The sequence below is a fragment of the Hakea prostrata genome, chromosome 4 (genome assembly GCF_041222555.1).
Source record: "Hakea prostrata isolate BN-2017 chromosome 4, UWA_Hpros_2, whole genome shotgun sequence".
In the NCBI taxonomy this organism is placed as follows: Eukaryota; Viridiplantae; Streptophyta; class Magnoliopsida; order Proteales; family Proteaceae; genus Hakea; species Hakea prostrata.
Genome location: NC_142603.1, coordinates 49108546 through 49122342, shown reverse-complemented (window position 1 = coordinate 49122342; position 13797 = coordinate 49108546). Strand labels below are relative to the sequence as shown.

The following is a 13797-nucleotide window of genomic DNA, read 5'->3' as shown; positions in this document are numbered from 1 at the left end:
CCCACGGGGAGGTCGAAAAAAAAAAAAGAAAAAAGAAAAAAACACGCTTTGACATGAACTTTAAAAGTTTCAATCCTTAGTCCCTAAAGGCCCGAGAAACTAAGTATGCGTCCGATAGCGATCTTTCTTGAGAACGGTATTCTTTTCCAGAATTATTTTTCAGCATTTTCATCAAGGAACATTTTGGCCGTTTGGTAAAACTAATGCATTGAACTTTTGAGAATGCTTGTAGAACAAATTGGAGTTTGGTAATGTATGTTTTCAAGAACGATTTTTATGATAAAAGATGTCATTAATACATATATAAAATAAGCCCAAATTTTTTTCTTGAAGTTTCATATACTAAATCATACTTTAATATTTAAAATACAGAAAAACCAAAAAAATACTTGTTGTTGCCCACTTTTTGTTATAACTTAATTATTAATTGAACCTTGCTATTTATGAAATTATTACTACCCTCACTTTTAATGGTGTTAAGAGGTTATTGAGGTTGGATGTGTAGTGTCCATTTTGTTTTTTATTATTATAATTAAAAAGTCAAAAGATAAAATTACCCTCATTTTGAAAAACTATATAAAATACCAATTTTGCCTTATATTCTTCTCATTTTGGATTTAAAAAAATTGAATCCTCATAAGATGAATAAGTATTAACAACCTTAAAAGTTATTTTGAGGCTTTTGAAAAATGCAAAGATGCCATGCCATCAATTAACTAAAATAACTAGTAGCATGCATCAATAATTTAAAGCAAAGTCTAACGCTAGATTAGTAATTTAAAAAATCATAGGTGATAAGGTAGTAATCAAGTTATAGTTTGAGTAGAACGCATTTTGGTCGTTTTATTGTGTTCTCAGAACGATGAAACACCCAAAACAATTCTTTAGCCTAAAACATGTCCACTAATCACTATATTCATAATTTTAACCCCCAAAAAAGATCACTATACTCATCATCAATTCTCAAAAAAAAAAAAAAAAAAAAAAATTCCATCTTCAATCTTTTGAAATTACATGTTGTACCCTCCTTCACTTTCCTAATGGGCATTTGGTGGTTTCTGTTAAAAAGGTAAGGAGAGCTGCCCCTTTTGGGAAGAGTCTGGGCCTTTTTCTTTCAAAGTGAAGGAAAGCATCTAGGTTAATCTTGACTTATGAGGCAACAAAAAAGCACAGATTTTTTTTGTTTTTTGGTATAAGAAAAAACATTCAATTTTCCCATTTCGCAGAGCTAAATTTCTGGTTTTCCAGATATAATAGAAAGAGACAAATAAAATAGATAAAACCCAGAATAATGTTGATTTTTTTTCAATTAAAATGAATTCAAAGTTCCACAAGCAAATGCAAAATTGTGTTAGCCCTAAATGATTCAGTTCTGAGATTAAGAGGACTAGCAAAAAAGTGTTTTGCAAACCAAAATGACTGAAGAAACATGCCAATGAGTTTCATTTGTGTAATTACAGAACACACAGTTTCCACTAGATTTATTCCATTTAGCCCTCTTACTGTTTACAGCTAGACCATTATGGATGATGACACACTAGAGGAAAGTTTTAAACTTGGGATGAAGTTTAAAAGCTTTATAGATCTTCCAAAGTTTGGTCTCATTTAGGTCTAGAAAAGTTGAAACACAAGAGACTTTTGTGGCAGCCATCATAGTGGAAAAAAAATCCATTTTCACAAAAGGGTGGGACCAAGAATCATTTGAGGGTTTGTATTGAACTAACTTGTGGAAGTGTCATCCCTTGGGTGTTTGCCACTATGGATGGTGAAGAAGGGCCTTAACATAAATTGTAAATGGCACTCAATTTTCCTAGTTTTTACAAATATAACCCTATTCGTTTTCTCTTTGACTTGCTATTATAATGGAAGCCAAACATTCATTTGGACTAGAAAAACTAAGGAACATACCAAAAGATAATTTCTAGCATTTCTTGTTTTGAGAAACAAAAAATTAGCTGAAAAGTGTTCGATAAAACTGTGTTGTTTTAAGTGATTTTTGAAACATAAATTGAAATTTATACATGTTGTGACTAGTGATGATAAAGTGAAGAATATGCAAGAAATTGAGAGAAAGACACACATAATTGACGACAGAGTTCGACTTTTCAGCCTACATCTTCGGGACTGAAGATAGAATCCAATCCACTAAATCAAAGAGTAGCCAGATCTTATAGAACAGAGCAATATGTACAATTGAAACAACTCTAGGCTAGCAATCACAGAGGTGCAATCCACGCTCGAAACCTCCATTTGTACACTGAAAATCGTTCACAGAGAAGCAACAATGGTAGTATTGTTCTTGGAGCCCTAGCTTGCGGGAGAAGAAGATGAACCTAGCACTATGATCCCCAAAATGAATCTAACCCAAATACATGAACCAACCCAAGTATAAATAGCATAGCCTGAATCAGTAGTTTAGGTGTCGACTTGAGATGGCTCAAGCTAAACTTGTCCAACAGAAAATAACAAATTACAGATTAGACCCTATCAATTCTCCCCCTTAATATATTAGATAATACCTCCGTATAGTAGACTGGACTTCAACTGTCATCGTCCAAGTGTACCTGCAAGACAACAAAGGAAAAAAACAACAACAGTACAATGCAACACAACAAGCAAAATACCTATGACACAACTAATATGCAAAAGAAAAATATAAAACCTGCAGATGCACAATGCAACAAATGTAGCAGGTAGAGAAGCCCCACAACTCAAGTGTTCATAATTCTGACAAAAAAACAACATGGACAGCAAATCGTGCACAAGCAAAACATATCTCAAAACTAGAGATAAACATGAACAAAAGCTGTAAAAAATTGGGCAGCATCTCCCCTAAAAAAGCAACATGTTCAAAACCTTGAAAAACAACAAAATCCATAAGACACTCACCATAAATTAACAAAACAAAGTAATATACAACTCCAAGCTGCATAAAGTACATAAAACTAGAAAACAATATCACCAATTCCCAATAACTCAAGACAATGCAAGAACTTGGAGAGAGGCAACACTTTCTACCACAATCTGCAGGATTTTGCTCAGTACTCACTTTTCAATCAAAAGTGCACTATTAGTTATTTTCTCTCTAAGAAATAAGTAGTGAATATCAATATATTTGATTCTATCATGATAAATTGGGTTCTTACACAAAAAAATAACACTTTGATTATCAACAAATACAACATGCTTCTTCTTCAAAACACCCAATTCACATAATAAACCATGAAACCATATGCATTCCTTCACAAACTCAAATGCAGCAACAAGCTTAGCCTTAGTAGCAGACAAGGCAACCACAGACTGTTGTGGCACCTTCCAACTGATACAATTATCAGATGACATAAAGAAATAAGAAAAATAATGATTTCCTGTTATCCTTATTAGTAGCGTAATAATAACAAAGTCACTAGGAGAGCTCTTGAACACAGTATATTTATTAACAGTACCCATCAAATACTTCAAGAGCCACTTGAGAGCAAGTCAGTGTTCCTTACAGAATTTGACATAAACCTATACAACATGAGTAGTGTCGGGTCTAGTACATATTATGAGATACATAAAAGACCCCAAAAGACTAGAGTAAGTGACTTTATCCATTTCATCTTTTCAAAAATGGTCTTAGGATAATGATCATATGGAAGTTTAAAATGTGCAGCCAAAAGAACCTTGATAGATTTAAAATTCAGCATCTTAAACTTTTCAATGGCCTTAAGTACATAGTCCCCCCCCCCTCCCCTCATTTTGATATATCTCAATCCCTAACACTTTATTGGTTGGACCAAGCTCTTTCATCTCAAATTTAGACTTCAACTTGCATTTATTTTCTTGAATAAGACTAGAATCAACACATACAATTAAAATATCATCCACATAAAGTAGTAAATATAAATGAATAGAGTCTGAAATAAGAAAATAGAAGCAACTGCCATAAACACTTCTTTTAAAACCAACACTTAATACAAATGACTCAAATCTTTTATTACATCGTCTCATTGTCTCGAGGCTTGTTTAAGTCCATTCTTTAGTTTCATCATCGGTTGCTAAGATGTCTAAAGGGGGCTGCATATATATCATCTTTTCTAAATTGCCATTAAGAAAGACAATTTTAACATCCATTTGCTCTATTGTAATTTGTGCTTGAATAACTAAGGATAGCAACACCACTGTAGTCTTATACTTAGCAAGTGGAGAAAAGATCTCATCATAATCCACCCCTTCCTTTTGGACAAAACACTTAGCGACAAGTCTAGCCTTATATCTCTTGGAGTTATTCACTCTATCATCTTTAATTTTGAAGATCCACTTACAAGGTAAAAGCTTATGGTTTTTAGGTTTATCAACTAGTTCTCAAACTTGATTCTTATTCAATGATTCCAACTCCTCATTTATGGTTTGAATCCACAAATCTTTATCCTTGGAATCTAAGGCCTCCTCATAAGAACTAGGTTCACCAAGACCAAACTCGAAGCTAAATCATCAGCCGCAAGGGAAAAATTAGCTAAATACCTCTTAGGTGGTCTGATTTCTCTCCTCACTCTATCCTTGGCTAGCTGATAGCTATTCAAATCAGGAACCCCACCCATATCACTAGTAGAAGTTAGAGGAAAAAGCAAAGGTCCTCCACCAATATTAGGCTCCACAACCTCATGCTCATTATCACTAAAGCTAGGTTGAGGGGAAGTCATGGGTGCTACAGGTTCATAACCATAAATGATTTTAACAGGATCCAAAGGAATACCAACTTGCTCTGAGTCAAACTAAGTAAAACCAGTTAATCTTTAGTATAAAGGGTTAAGATTGGTATTATCAATAAACAAGCAAGGGAATACACTCCCTCTAAAGAGAATATCCTTACTTACAAATGTCTTCACCTCAGGTATAGATCATGTCTTCACCTCAAGTATAGATCTTGTCTTCACCTCAGGTATAGATCTATCCCACAATTTATAGCATTGAACTCCCTCAGGATAACCCAATAATATACACTTCCTACTCCTAGGTTCCAACTTGCCAATGCTTGATGAGCAAAGGCCTCACAACCAAATACCCTAAGGTTGTCCAACTTTGGGGGATTTCCCCACCACATCTCCTCAAGAATCAAGGAACCAATGGTCACAGAAGGGCATCTAGTTATTAGGTAGATAGACAGCTGTAGTCATAGCCTCACCCCAAAACCCCTTGGGAACCCTAGAACTAATGAACATGCATCTTGTTTTGTTTAGGATAGTCATGTTCATTCTTTCAAAAATGTCATTTTGTTGAGGAGTAGCTTTAACTATTCTATGCTTTGAATACATTTGTCTTTACAATACCCATTAAATATTTCATTAGCAAATTCTAACCCATCATCAGTTCTTAATGTGTTGACATTTTTTCCACTCATGTTGTCAACCAAAGCAACCCATTCCTTAAACCTAGCAAAAGTCTCATCCATGGACTTTAATAAAATCCAAGTCTTCCAAAAGTAGTCATCAACTAGGATAAGAAGTAGGAGTTACCTCTATAAGACATGACTAATACTGGCCCCCCACAAATCAGCTTGTAAATATTCCAATATGGCATTAGAAAAATGAGACCCAACCCCAAAACTCAATTGTATTGCTTACCAAGAACACAAGACTCACAAAAGTCCAAATTTTCAACTTTCTCCTTGCAAAAAAAAAATATTTCTTTAGAGCTTGCATTCCTCTATTATAATGTACTCCAACCTAGAGTGCCACACACTAGTACAGGTAGACTCACTAGACAAGCAACAATCAGTAGAGACATCATCAAGATAAGTACTATCATTTAACACATACAAACGAGACTGAGATTTACCTTTTAAACATGCATGTGAAGCTTTAGAAATTGTATGAACATATCTATATATACTTGTATCACAAAACTAGCACTATCAAAGCTGCTTATGGAAATCAAACTTCTCTTTAGATCAGGAATGTATCTAACATCAAGCAATATAAAAACATAATTAGTGTGAGTGAACAATTTAACAGTACCAATGCCAACCACATCACACACATCATTGTTACCCATCATTACTTTAACATTATCTATTTCAGTCAAGTATAAACCAATGTAAATAAGAGCACGTATGGTAAGTATAATCAGAACTAATAATCCAATTATCATGCCTATCACTATCAGAAATGGTCAATACCTCACAAATATCTTCATACACATTGGCTTGGCCATTACTAGTGGAGGGCATATCAGAATTTGATGTCTTATTTTATTTCAATTTTCTTTTCACTTTCTTACAAAAGAAACATCTCTTGTTATTCCCATTTTTATTCTTGTTAGTATTGGTATGGTTGTCATTTCCTTTATCTTTCCCTTTGGGGTTATCTTGTTTGTTAGGGCTCTTGCCATTTATAAATAAGTTCTCCCCACTTCCCTTGGCCTTCCTAAAAGCCAACAACTTTGATTTCCTATTCTTGAGAGCCTCAATATATTAATCAATGGTCACATTTTGACAAACATATTTATATAGAATTTTTAACAACAAGATAATCATTGTGAAGGAAACTCAACAATATAATAGACAAGTCTTGGTCATTTAAATTATTTTTCTCCCCAGTGCTAGTTAAATCTTGAACCAACTTCTTAAACATGTATAGATTTTGGTCTAGACTGATAGCAGGATCCATTTTGAAGCAATATAACATTTCCTTCAAATAGATCATGTTACCTAATTAAATTCTTTTTTTGATAAATTTGTTAAACCTTTCTCCATACTTTTATAGGGGGTATTATCTTCCTCATCTAGGCACCTATTAACACCATCATTCATACTCTAGAGCATGCAACCAATTGCATTTTCCACCACCTCAGTCCTCAATGTAAGGTCTATGCTTTCAAAGAAAGCATCAAGATCATCTATAGCCTTCAGTAATCTTTGTTGGATCATCAGGGCTCTTATCTTTCTCTTTCAAATCCCAAAGTCTCCACTTTTATCAAATTTCTCAGTGTTTACCCTTGAGCTCTCCATTAGAAATCTTAAATCCAGGAACTTAGGGTTTTCACCATTACCTACAGCCCAACAAGAGCTTGTGGTAATCACACTGGGAGGTGCTTTCTCCCCAGGCAAATCAAACCTCTTCTCAGTCTCCACTTTAATTTTTTTAAGCAATATTCTCACAAATTAGAATATACAAAATGAATACAGGTATAATTTGAACCAAAATACAATATAAAATTATTACAAAATTGATTTAAGACAACACGTTGGCCAAACCTAGCAATGTAACAAACAACAAACTACTATGCACAATTATTAACAGTTAATAGCAAGAGCATACCAACTAATCAAATTAGATAATATCAAATGTAATAAATCCTAAAATCAAGACATAAGTCACAAGAACATATTAATTAGATGCACACAAACCCTAGCCGATCTTGATTAACCAAGATAGTTAACCTAATCAGCAAACAAGGAGCAGGATTGACTAAACCACATGCCACGAACACTCAGAGAGATCCTAAACCATGAATTAGAGCAATTAGAACAAAAAACCCCAATTCAGTTTCATCATAGATCGAACAAAAGTGGCTTTGATACCACATGTTGTGACTAGTGATGATAAAGCAAATAATATGCAAGAAATTGAGAGAGAGAGAGACACACACACACACAAAATTGATGACGGAGTTTGGCTTTTCAACCTACGTTTCTAGGACTTAAGATAGAATTCAATCCACTATATCAGAGGGTAGCGGGACCTTACAAAACAAAGCAATGTGTACAATTGAAGGAGGCCCTAGGTTAAGAGGTCACAGCGGTGCAATCCATGCTCAAAACTTCCATTTGTACACTGAAATCCTTCACAGAAAAGAAGCAGCAACAACATTGTTCTTGGAGCCCTAGCTTGCGGGAGAAGAATATGAACATAGCACAATGAACTCTAAAATGAATCTAACCCAAATACATGAACCAACCCAAGTGTAAACAGCATAGCCTAAACTGGTAGTATAAGCCCCGGTTTAACATGATTCAAGCTAAACTTAAACATATGGTCCAATAGAAAGTAACAAATTACAGATTAGACCTTAACAATGCAAGTTTTTGCTTCAATAAAATGTTTCAAGTTGTTCTAAATCATGAATTAGAGCAATTAGAACAAAAAAACCCCAATTTGGTTTCATCATAGATCGAACCTCAACTAACTCTGATACCACATGTTGTGACTTGTGATGATAAAGCAAAGAATATGCAAGAAATTGAGAGAGACACACACAATTGATGACAAAGTTTGGCTTTTCAACCTACGTCTCTGAGACTCAAGATAAAATCCAATCCATTATATGAGAGGGTACCGAGACCTTACAGAGCAATGTGTACAATCGAAGGAGGCCCTAGGGTAGGCGATCACAGCGGTGCAATCCACACTCAAAACTTCCATTTGTACACTGAAATCCTTCACAGAGAAGCATTAGCGGTAGTGTTGTTCTTGGAGCCCTAGCTTAGGGGAGAAAAATACGAACAAAGAACAATGAACCCCAAATGAATCTAACCCAAATACATGAACCACTCCAAATATAAATAACCTAGCCTAAACCGGTAGTATAAGTGCCGTTTTAAGATGGTTCAAGCTAAACTTAAACCCTTGGTCCAATAGAAAATAATAAATTACAGATTAGACCTTAACAATACAAATTTTTGCTTCAATAAAATGTTTCAAGTTGTTGTGTTTGTTTCTTGAACAAAAAATTGGGTGCAGGTTGGGTTTAAGTGAAAGAATTTAGAGACCCATTCATGGAGTTTGACATTATAAACATGAAAACCCTAACAAAAACCTATTGATAATGTTTTTGCTTCTAGAAACAAGTTTTGTCAAATGCTTGAAAAAGTGTTTCTGTTTCCAGAAACAACAAGAACTGTTTTCTGAACCAAAAACACTTGGTGGGGGTCCTAAGCTCCTTCATCTATGAATTAGGAAAATCTTATATCCGTAGATGATGTGATCATCTAATTGGGTGGATGCAAATATTCTTTTTTTGTCGTTGGTGCAGTATAACACAATCTACAAACAAATATTAATCCAAAAGTTTTTCTTACTTTTGAAAGGTCTATTAGTATTCAATTAACTTAAATATGTCAATAATTCTTTCTACTGATTTTATAAATTTTATAACAGATCTACAAGAATCAAATGGGGAAAGATCTGAGTTTCTCTCACATCTCTTCATCACATATAGGAGTGAGGTCTATAGGTCCACAAGTGCACCTCCAGATGTTGACCAAATAAATTAGAGGGGGGAACCTTTGTAAATCTTATATAGATTTTTCTCCTAATATGTGGTAGAGATGTGTGAAGGTAGCACCTGCTTCTCTCCCAGCAGGATTCAAAGAAAAGACAGTTGCTCAAGTCCAAAGCCCTAACCTAGCCGGTTCACATCCCTTGGGCTAAAGAGGATCAACAAAGGCCTTCAGAGCCTCGCAGGAAGCGGATCAGGGTATTACAGTAAATTCGCATGGAAGGCAGGGCAGTTTTCTGTTATAAGTGGACACATCCAGCTGTTCACCAAGTTGGGAAACCAGAGAGGGAGACGGTAACGGCTATCCCGCCAACACGACAACACTCATTTCACTTTGTCTGCTCAGAAACGGCCCACGCACCCGTACTCTCTCAGTCACACAAAAGATCACATAGAGAGAGAGAGAGAGAGAGAGAGAGAGAGAGAGAGAGTTGCTCTTGCTTGCTTTTTCCATTTCCCTAGAATCAGTCCTTTCTCAATTCACCAATTCATGAATCGTAGCGAATATACAGTTCAAACTATTCGATTCCTGACAAATGATCGCGCTACCTTCCGGATATATCCACCATTCTCTTTACTTTGCCGTCTGAATCAGATAAAAAATCCAAAGCTAAAGATGAAAAGAGATAAAACCAACTCTCTGAAAGTTCAAAAGTTTGGTTTTTTTCACTATCAATTGTCTTTTATAGAGAATGTCAGGCAAGAGGAGTGTGATTTATTGCGTAAGCTTCTTCCTTTGAATATCTAACCCTCTCCCACTCAGTTTTCAAATTCCTAACACCGAAACCATGCTGTTCGGTCTATCTTTCAGTTCTTCATCCCGTAATTGGATTTTGCCTCCTCTTCCTGTGAATTCCAAGTTCAAGTGCTCTGCTCGGCCTCGCTTACATGTGTCCGCGACTGGGAATCGGTCGGTTTTGCCTTCGGATACAGTGGGTTCTGATGGTCCTGCTCCTTCGTTAAAGGAAGATGGAAGGATTGGGTCTGGAGCTATTGATGGAGGCAACGGTCGAGTGGGTTCCAAACTTGAAAAGAAGAGGTTGGTGATGAATACGGTTTCTGAGGAGTTGGAAGTTTTGTGGGATGATGGGTATGGGGAAGAGACTGTTAAGGATTATATAGACATATCAAAGGAGATGATTAAGCCCGACGGTGGCCCTCCTCGCTGGTTTTGCCCTGTTACATGTGGGCGTCCTATAAAAGACTCTCCCCTGCTTCTGTTTTTGCCTGGTAATCGTTGCTGCATTACTGTAGATGATTATTCTGGAATCTGTGAACTCTCGCCAAATGCTAACTGTTCTATGTTTGAGTTAAACAGGAATGGATGGGGTCGGGTTGGGACTCCTTTTGCATCACAAGCCTCTTGGGAGGTATGCCAAAAAAATTTTGTTCTTCTAAAACATGATTCTCTCTCTTTGAGAGATTTGGTTCTTTGGAATAGTTAGTGTAGTTGTTGTATTTGGTAATGCTAATGCATGTTGTGGTGTTTCAGACTTGTAAGGTTACCATAATGTTACTACAGCTCTGCCATTTGTTATTGTATGATTGCTTCTTTTGTTTCTCCCTGGTTTCTTGGATTAATTAATTTTGACCTGGTGGAGGATATTTCATCTAATAAATTAAATGGATCCATGTCTGGAGTTCTGGATATATGGTCAATCATTTGATAATAGGCTATGGCAATAGTTTGCAATCGTTCTGAGGTATCTGATGGAAATCAGTTTTCACCAATATCTTAATTTCTGATCGTGTTCTTGTTTAAATATGCACCCTGTAATTGGTTCATGCTGGCTTGTCTTTTAACTTCTTGGTTTTTTAAGCATCCCTAATTTTGTCTATCTTTAACGGAACTTAATTTCAAATGCCACTATTTTGGGGCGAGTGATGGAGGGTGCAGGTGGAGTACCATGTCTTATGGTTGAAGTGTTGAAATTTTTTGATAGGTTTACATTTGGTGTACCCAAGGGGTATTATATTATTATCAGATCCCTGCACTGGTAGTTTTAGCTTTTCAGATATTTCTACTTGTTACTTTTGAAGTAATTAGTTTTCTACTGACACAGGACTGCTAATCTATGAGCTCAATTGCATGGGACTGCATCCAATAATCAATTCTTTTCTCTAGCATGAAGAACCAAGCAACAGGATCATAGAGCACTCTCTCAGAACCATTAGATGTAGGATAGGTGCAGGGATCCTCCTTATACTTAAATCGTAGGTTGTTTTAAATTTCAATTAGCCTATTAGTTGTTTTATACTCCTTATTTGAAGTTACAATTCCTACAGGGATTTGACAGTAACTGTTCATGTAAACAGTAATCTTAGGCTAAATATGAGTCCTAGTTTGTATTCTCCAGTCTGAGTCTTAGTGCAGCCTTTCACTGGGGGTCCATACAAGGCAGCAATCTGCCAGATTTTTGATGATGCCAAAGCCAGAAAATCTCAAACTAGGTTGTCAAGGATTATTTGGGGATTTCTTCAGATTGATGGACTTGTGGCTTAGGATAATATTGGTAGAGTAAGATCTAGGATTTTAAGTTTGGAGTGATTTGGAAAGTCCTAAACTTTAAGAAGTTCTTGAGTCCAAGTAGGACTCTAGGGTCAAAGGGGCTAGAGGAGTCGTATGGGACTGCAATTTGGACAGAATGGTTTAACTTAGAGGAGAAAGTGGGATCTGGGACTGATTTAAGTTAGGAGTGATTTGGGAAGTCCTAAATTTTAAGAGATTGTTGAGTCCAAGTGGCACTCTAGAATTAAAGAGGGGTTATATGTGCCTACAATTTGGTGAGGGAAGGATTCCTCCTAAGGAGATCAAATCAGAGCTTGAAAATTCCACAAAGCTAGGAGTTGCAGATTTCAGATTCAAAGTCTGCCAATGTAGTTTAAAAGGCCATTCTAGGGAAATATCTGTAGGCTTATGGAGAACAAGTACTAGGTTTAAATGGATCTCTTAAATATTCCCCCCCCCCCCTCCCGGCAAAAAAAAAAAGAAAAAATAGGGAAAATATGGATGGGGATAAGGTCTAACCTCGCTTGGAGGATGGCCTCTTGAAGAAGATATTCTAGGATCTTCTTCTTGTTCGAAAGGCTTAGGTTTTAGGCACCAAGATTCTTTTTCCACCTAGGACCTTTAATGACCTAGGATGCAAGGGTTGGGTTTCAATCACCAATACCCCAATAGTCTTGAATTTCGAACACCAGTACTCTTCCATGATGGAAGATAATTTCAATCAAATGGATTTTGAAAATACTAAGTTCTGGCTAGCTTATTCCTCTGTAATGGGGGTTTAAGCAGAAGGGCTTATCAGCCATACGAAATTAGTCTTATGGGGACTTTAAAATAAGATGCAAAGTTCTGGATTGCAAGGACCAATACCCCATATAGTCTTGTATTTAAAACATCAACATTCTTCCATGATAGGAAATGCTTTCGGTCAAAACTGAGTTCGAAAATACTAAGTTCTTGGCCATCTTATTCCTCCATGATGGTGGGTTTAAATAAAAGGGCTTATCTGCCTTACAGAAGTAGTCCTTCAGGGACTTGAAAGTAGAAAAGGAAAATCACTTGCATGGGCTGCATAGAGTTCCAAATTTGTAACTTGTGTCTAACAACTTTTCTAAGCTGAGGACTTAACTAATCAGAAGTTTGACTTGAACTAAAACTCTAACTTACCCAGTTGAGTCAGGACAACAGCTCTTAACTGGATGGGGGACTTATTTAATATCTTAAACAGTTAAACCTAAGGTTTTCTGTCCAATACAAATTCAAAACAACTTAGAACTGAATTTAAAACACATCACAGCTCTTCTGTGCATGGGAAGTATGTCAGCCTTGACTTACAATAGTTGGGGAAGTGGTACCCACAATGTAACATGAAACCAAACTAATTATCAAGTGATTTCCATACTGACACTAGATGTCCCATTACAAGCCCGTTAAGAGGCTCATTTCACCTTAAAACTAAAGAATCAAGGGCCCATGGCATATGTAACCCTTAAAATAAGCCCAAATAGGGGATGCGTCTGCATCAAGTTTTATGTCAGCCATTGGGGCTATGGATATAGATGTAATTTGCCCAGTTGAGGCATGATTTATTGAATACGAATTTTGTTTTGATTTTCTGCCTTTGAATTAGTTGGTCTAATTCTCAATCCCCCTTCATCGAATTCTTCATCATTCCTCTGAATGCTAAGGTTCAATTTCCATTAAGGGTCCTTCAGGTTGCTGGAAACTTTGCAAGAGGACATCTTCTAATCTCGATCTTATGTTTTTCACTTAACCACACGTTAAATCATCCCAGACCCCTCATCTTCTTCTCCTAATCTTGTACAGGTCCAACCCTAGCTTTCTTCTTTGTTTTCTTCCATTCTCCCAATACCCAAAATTGCACATACCAACTCTACCATCAGAAACAGCCCATACTTTGGTTGAATATGCCCCTGCCCCAAAGGAAAATTTAACCTACTTGCATCTGCCATCCCCCACTTGAACCCTAGAAAGTCCCATCTCTGATTCTTCCAGCAAACCGAATTTAC

General features: G+C 36.3%; 1 protein-coding gene across 1 annotated transcript in view; it reads left to right on the top strand.

The window, feature by feature from the left end:
* Positions 1-9665: 9665 nt before the first annotated feature.
* PES1 (Esterase/lipase/thioesterase family protein) overlaps positions 9666-13797 on the top strand; it is a 56126-nt gene continuing 51994 nt past the window's right edge. Inside the window, exons 1-2 of the mRNA XM_089153341.1 lie at positions 9666-10491; positions 10580-10631. Of these exons, the coding sequence (XP_089009467.1) occupies positions 10050-10491; positions 10580-10631 (494 nt within the window). The 5' untranslated portion in view covers positions 9666-10049. The remainder of the gene's footprint in view (positions 10492-10579; positions 10632-13797) is intronic.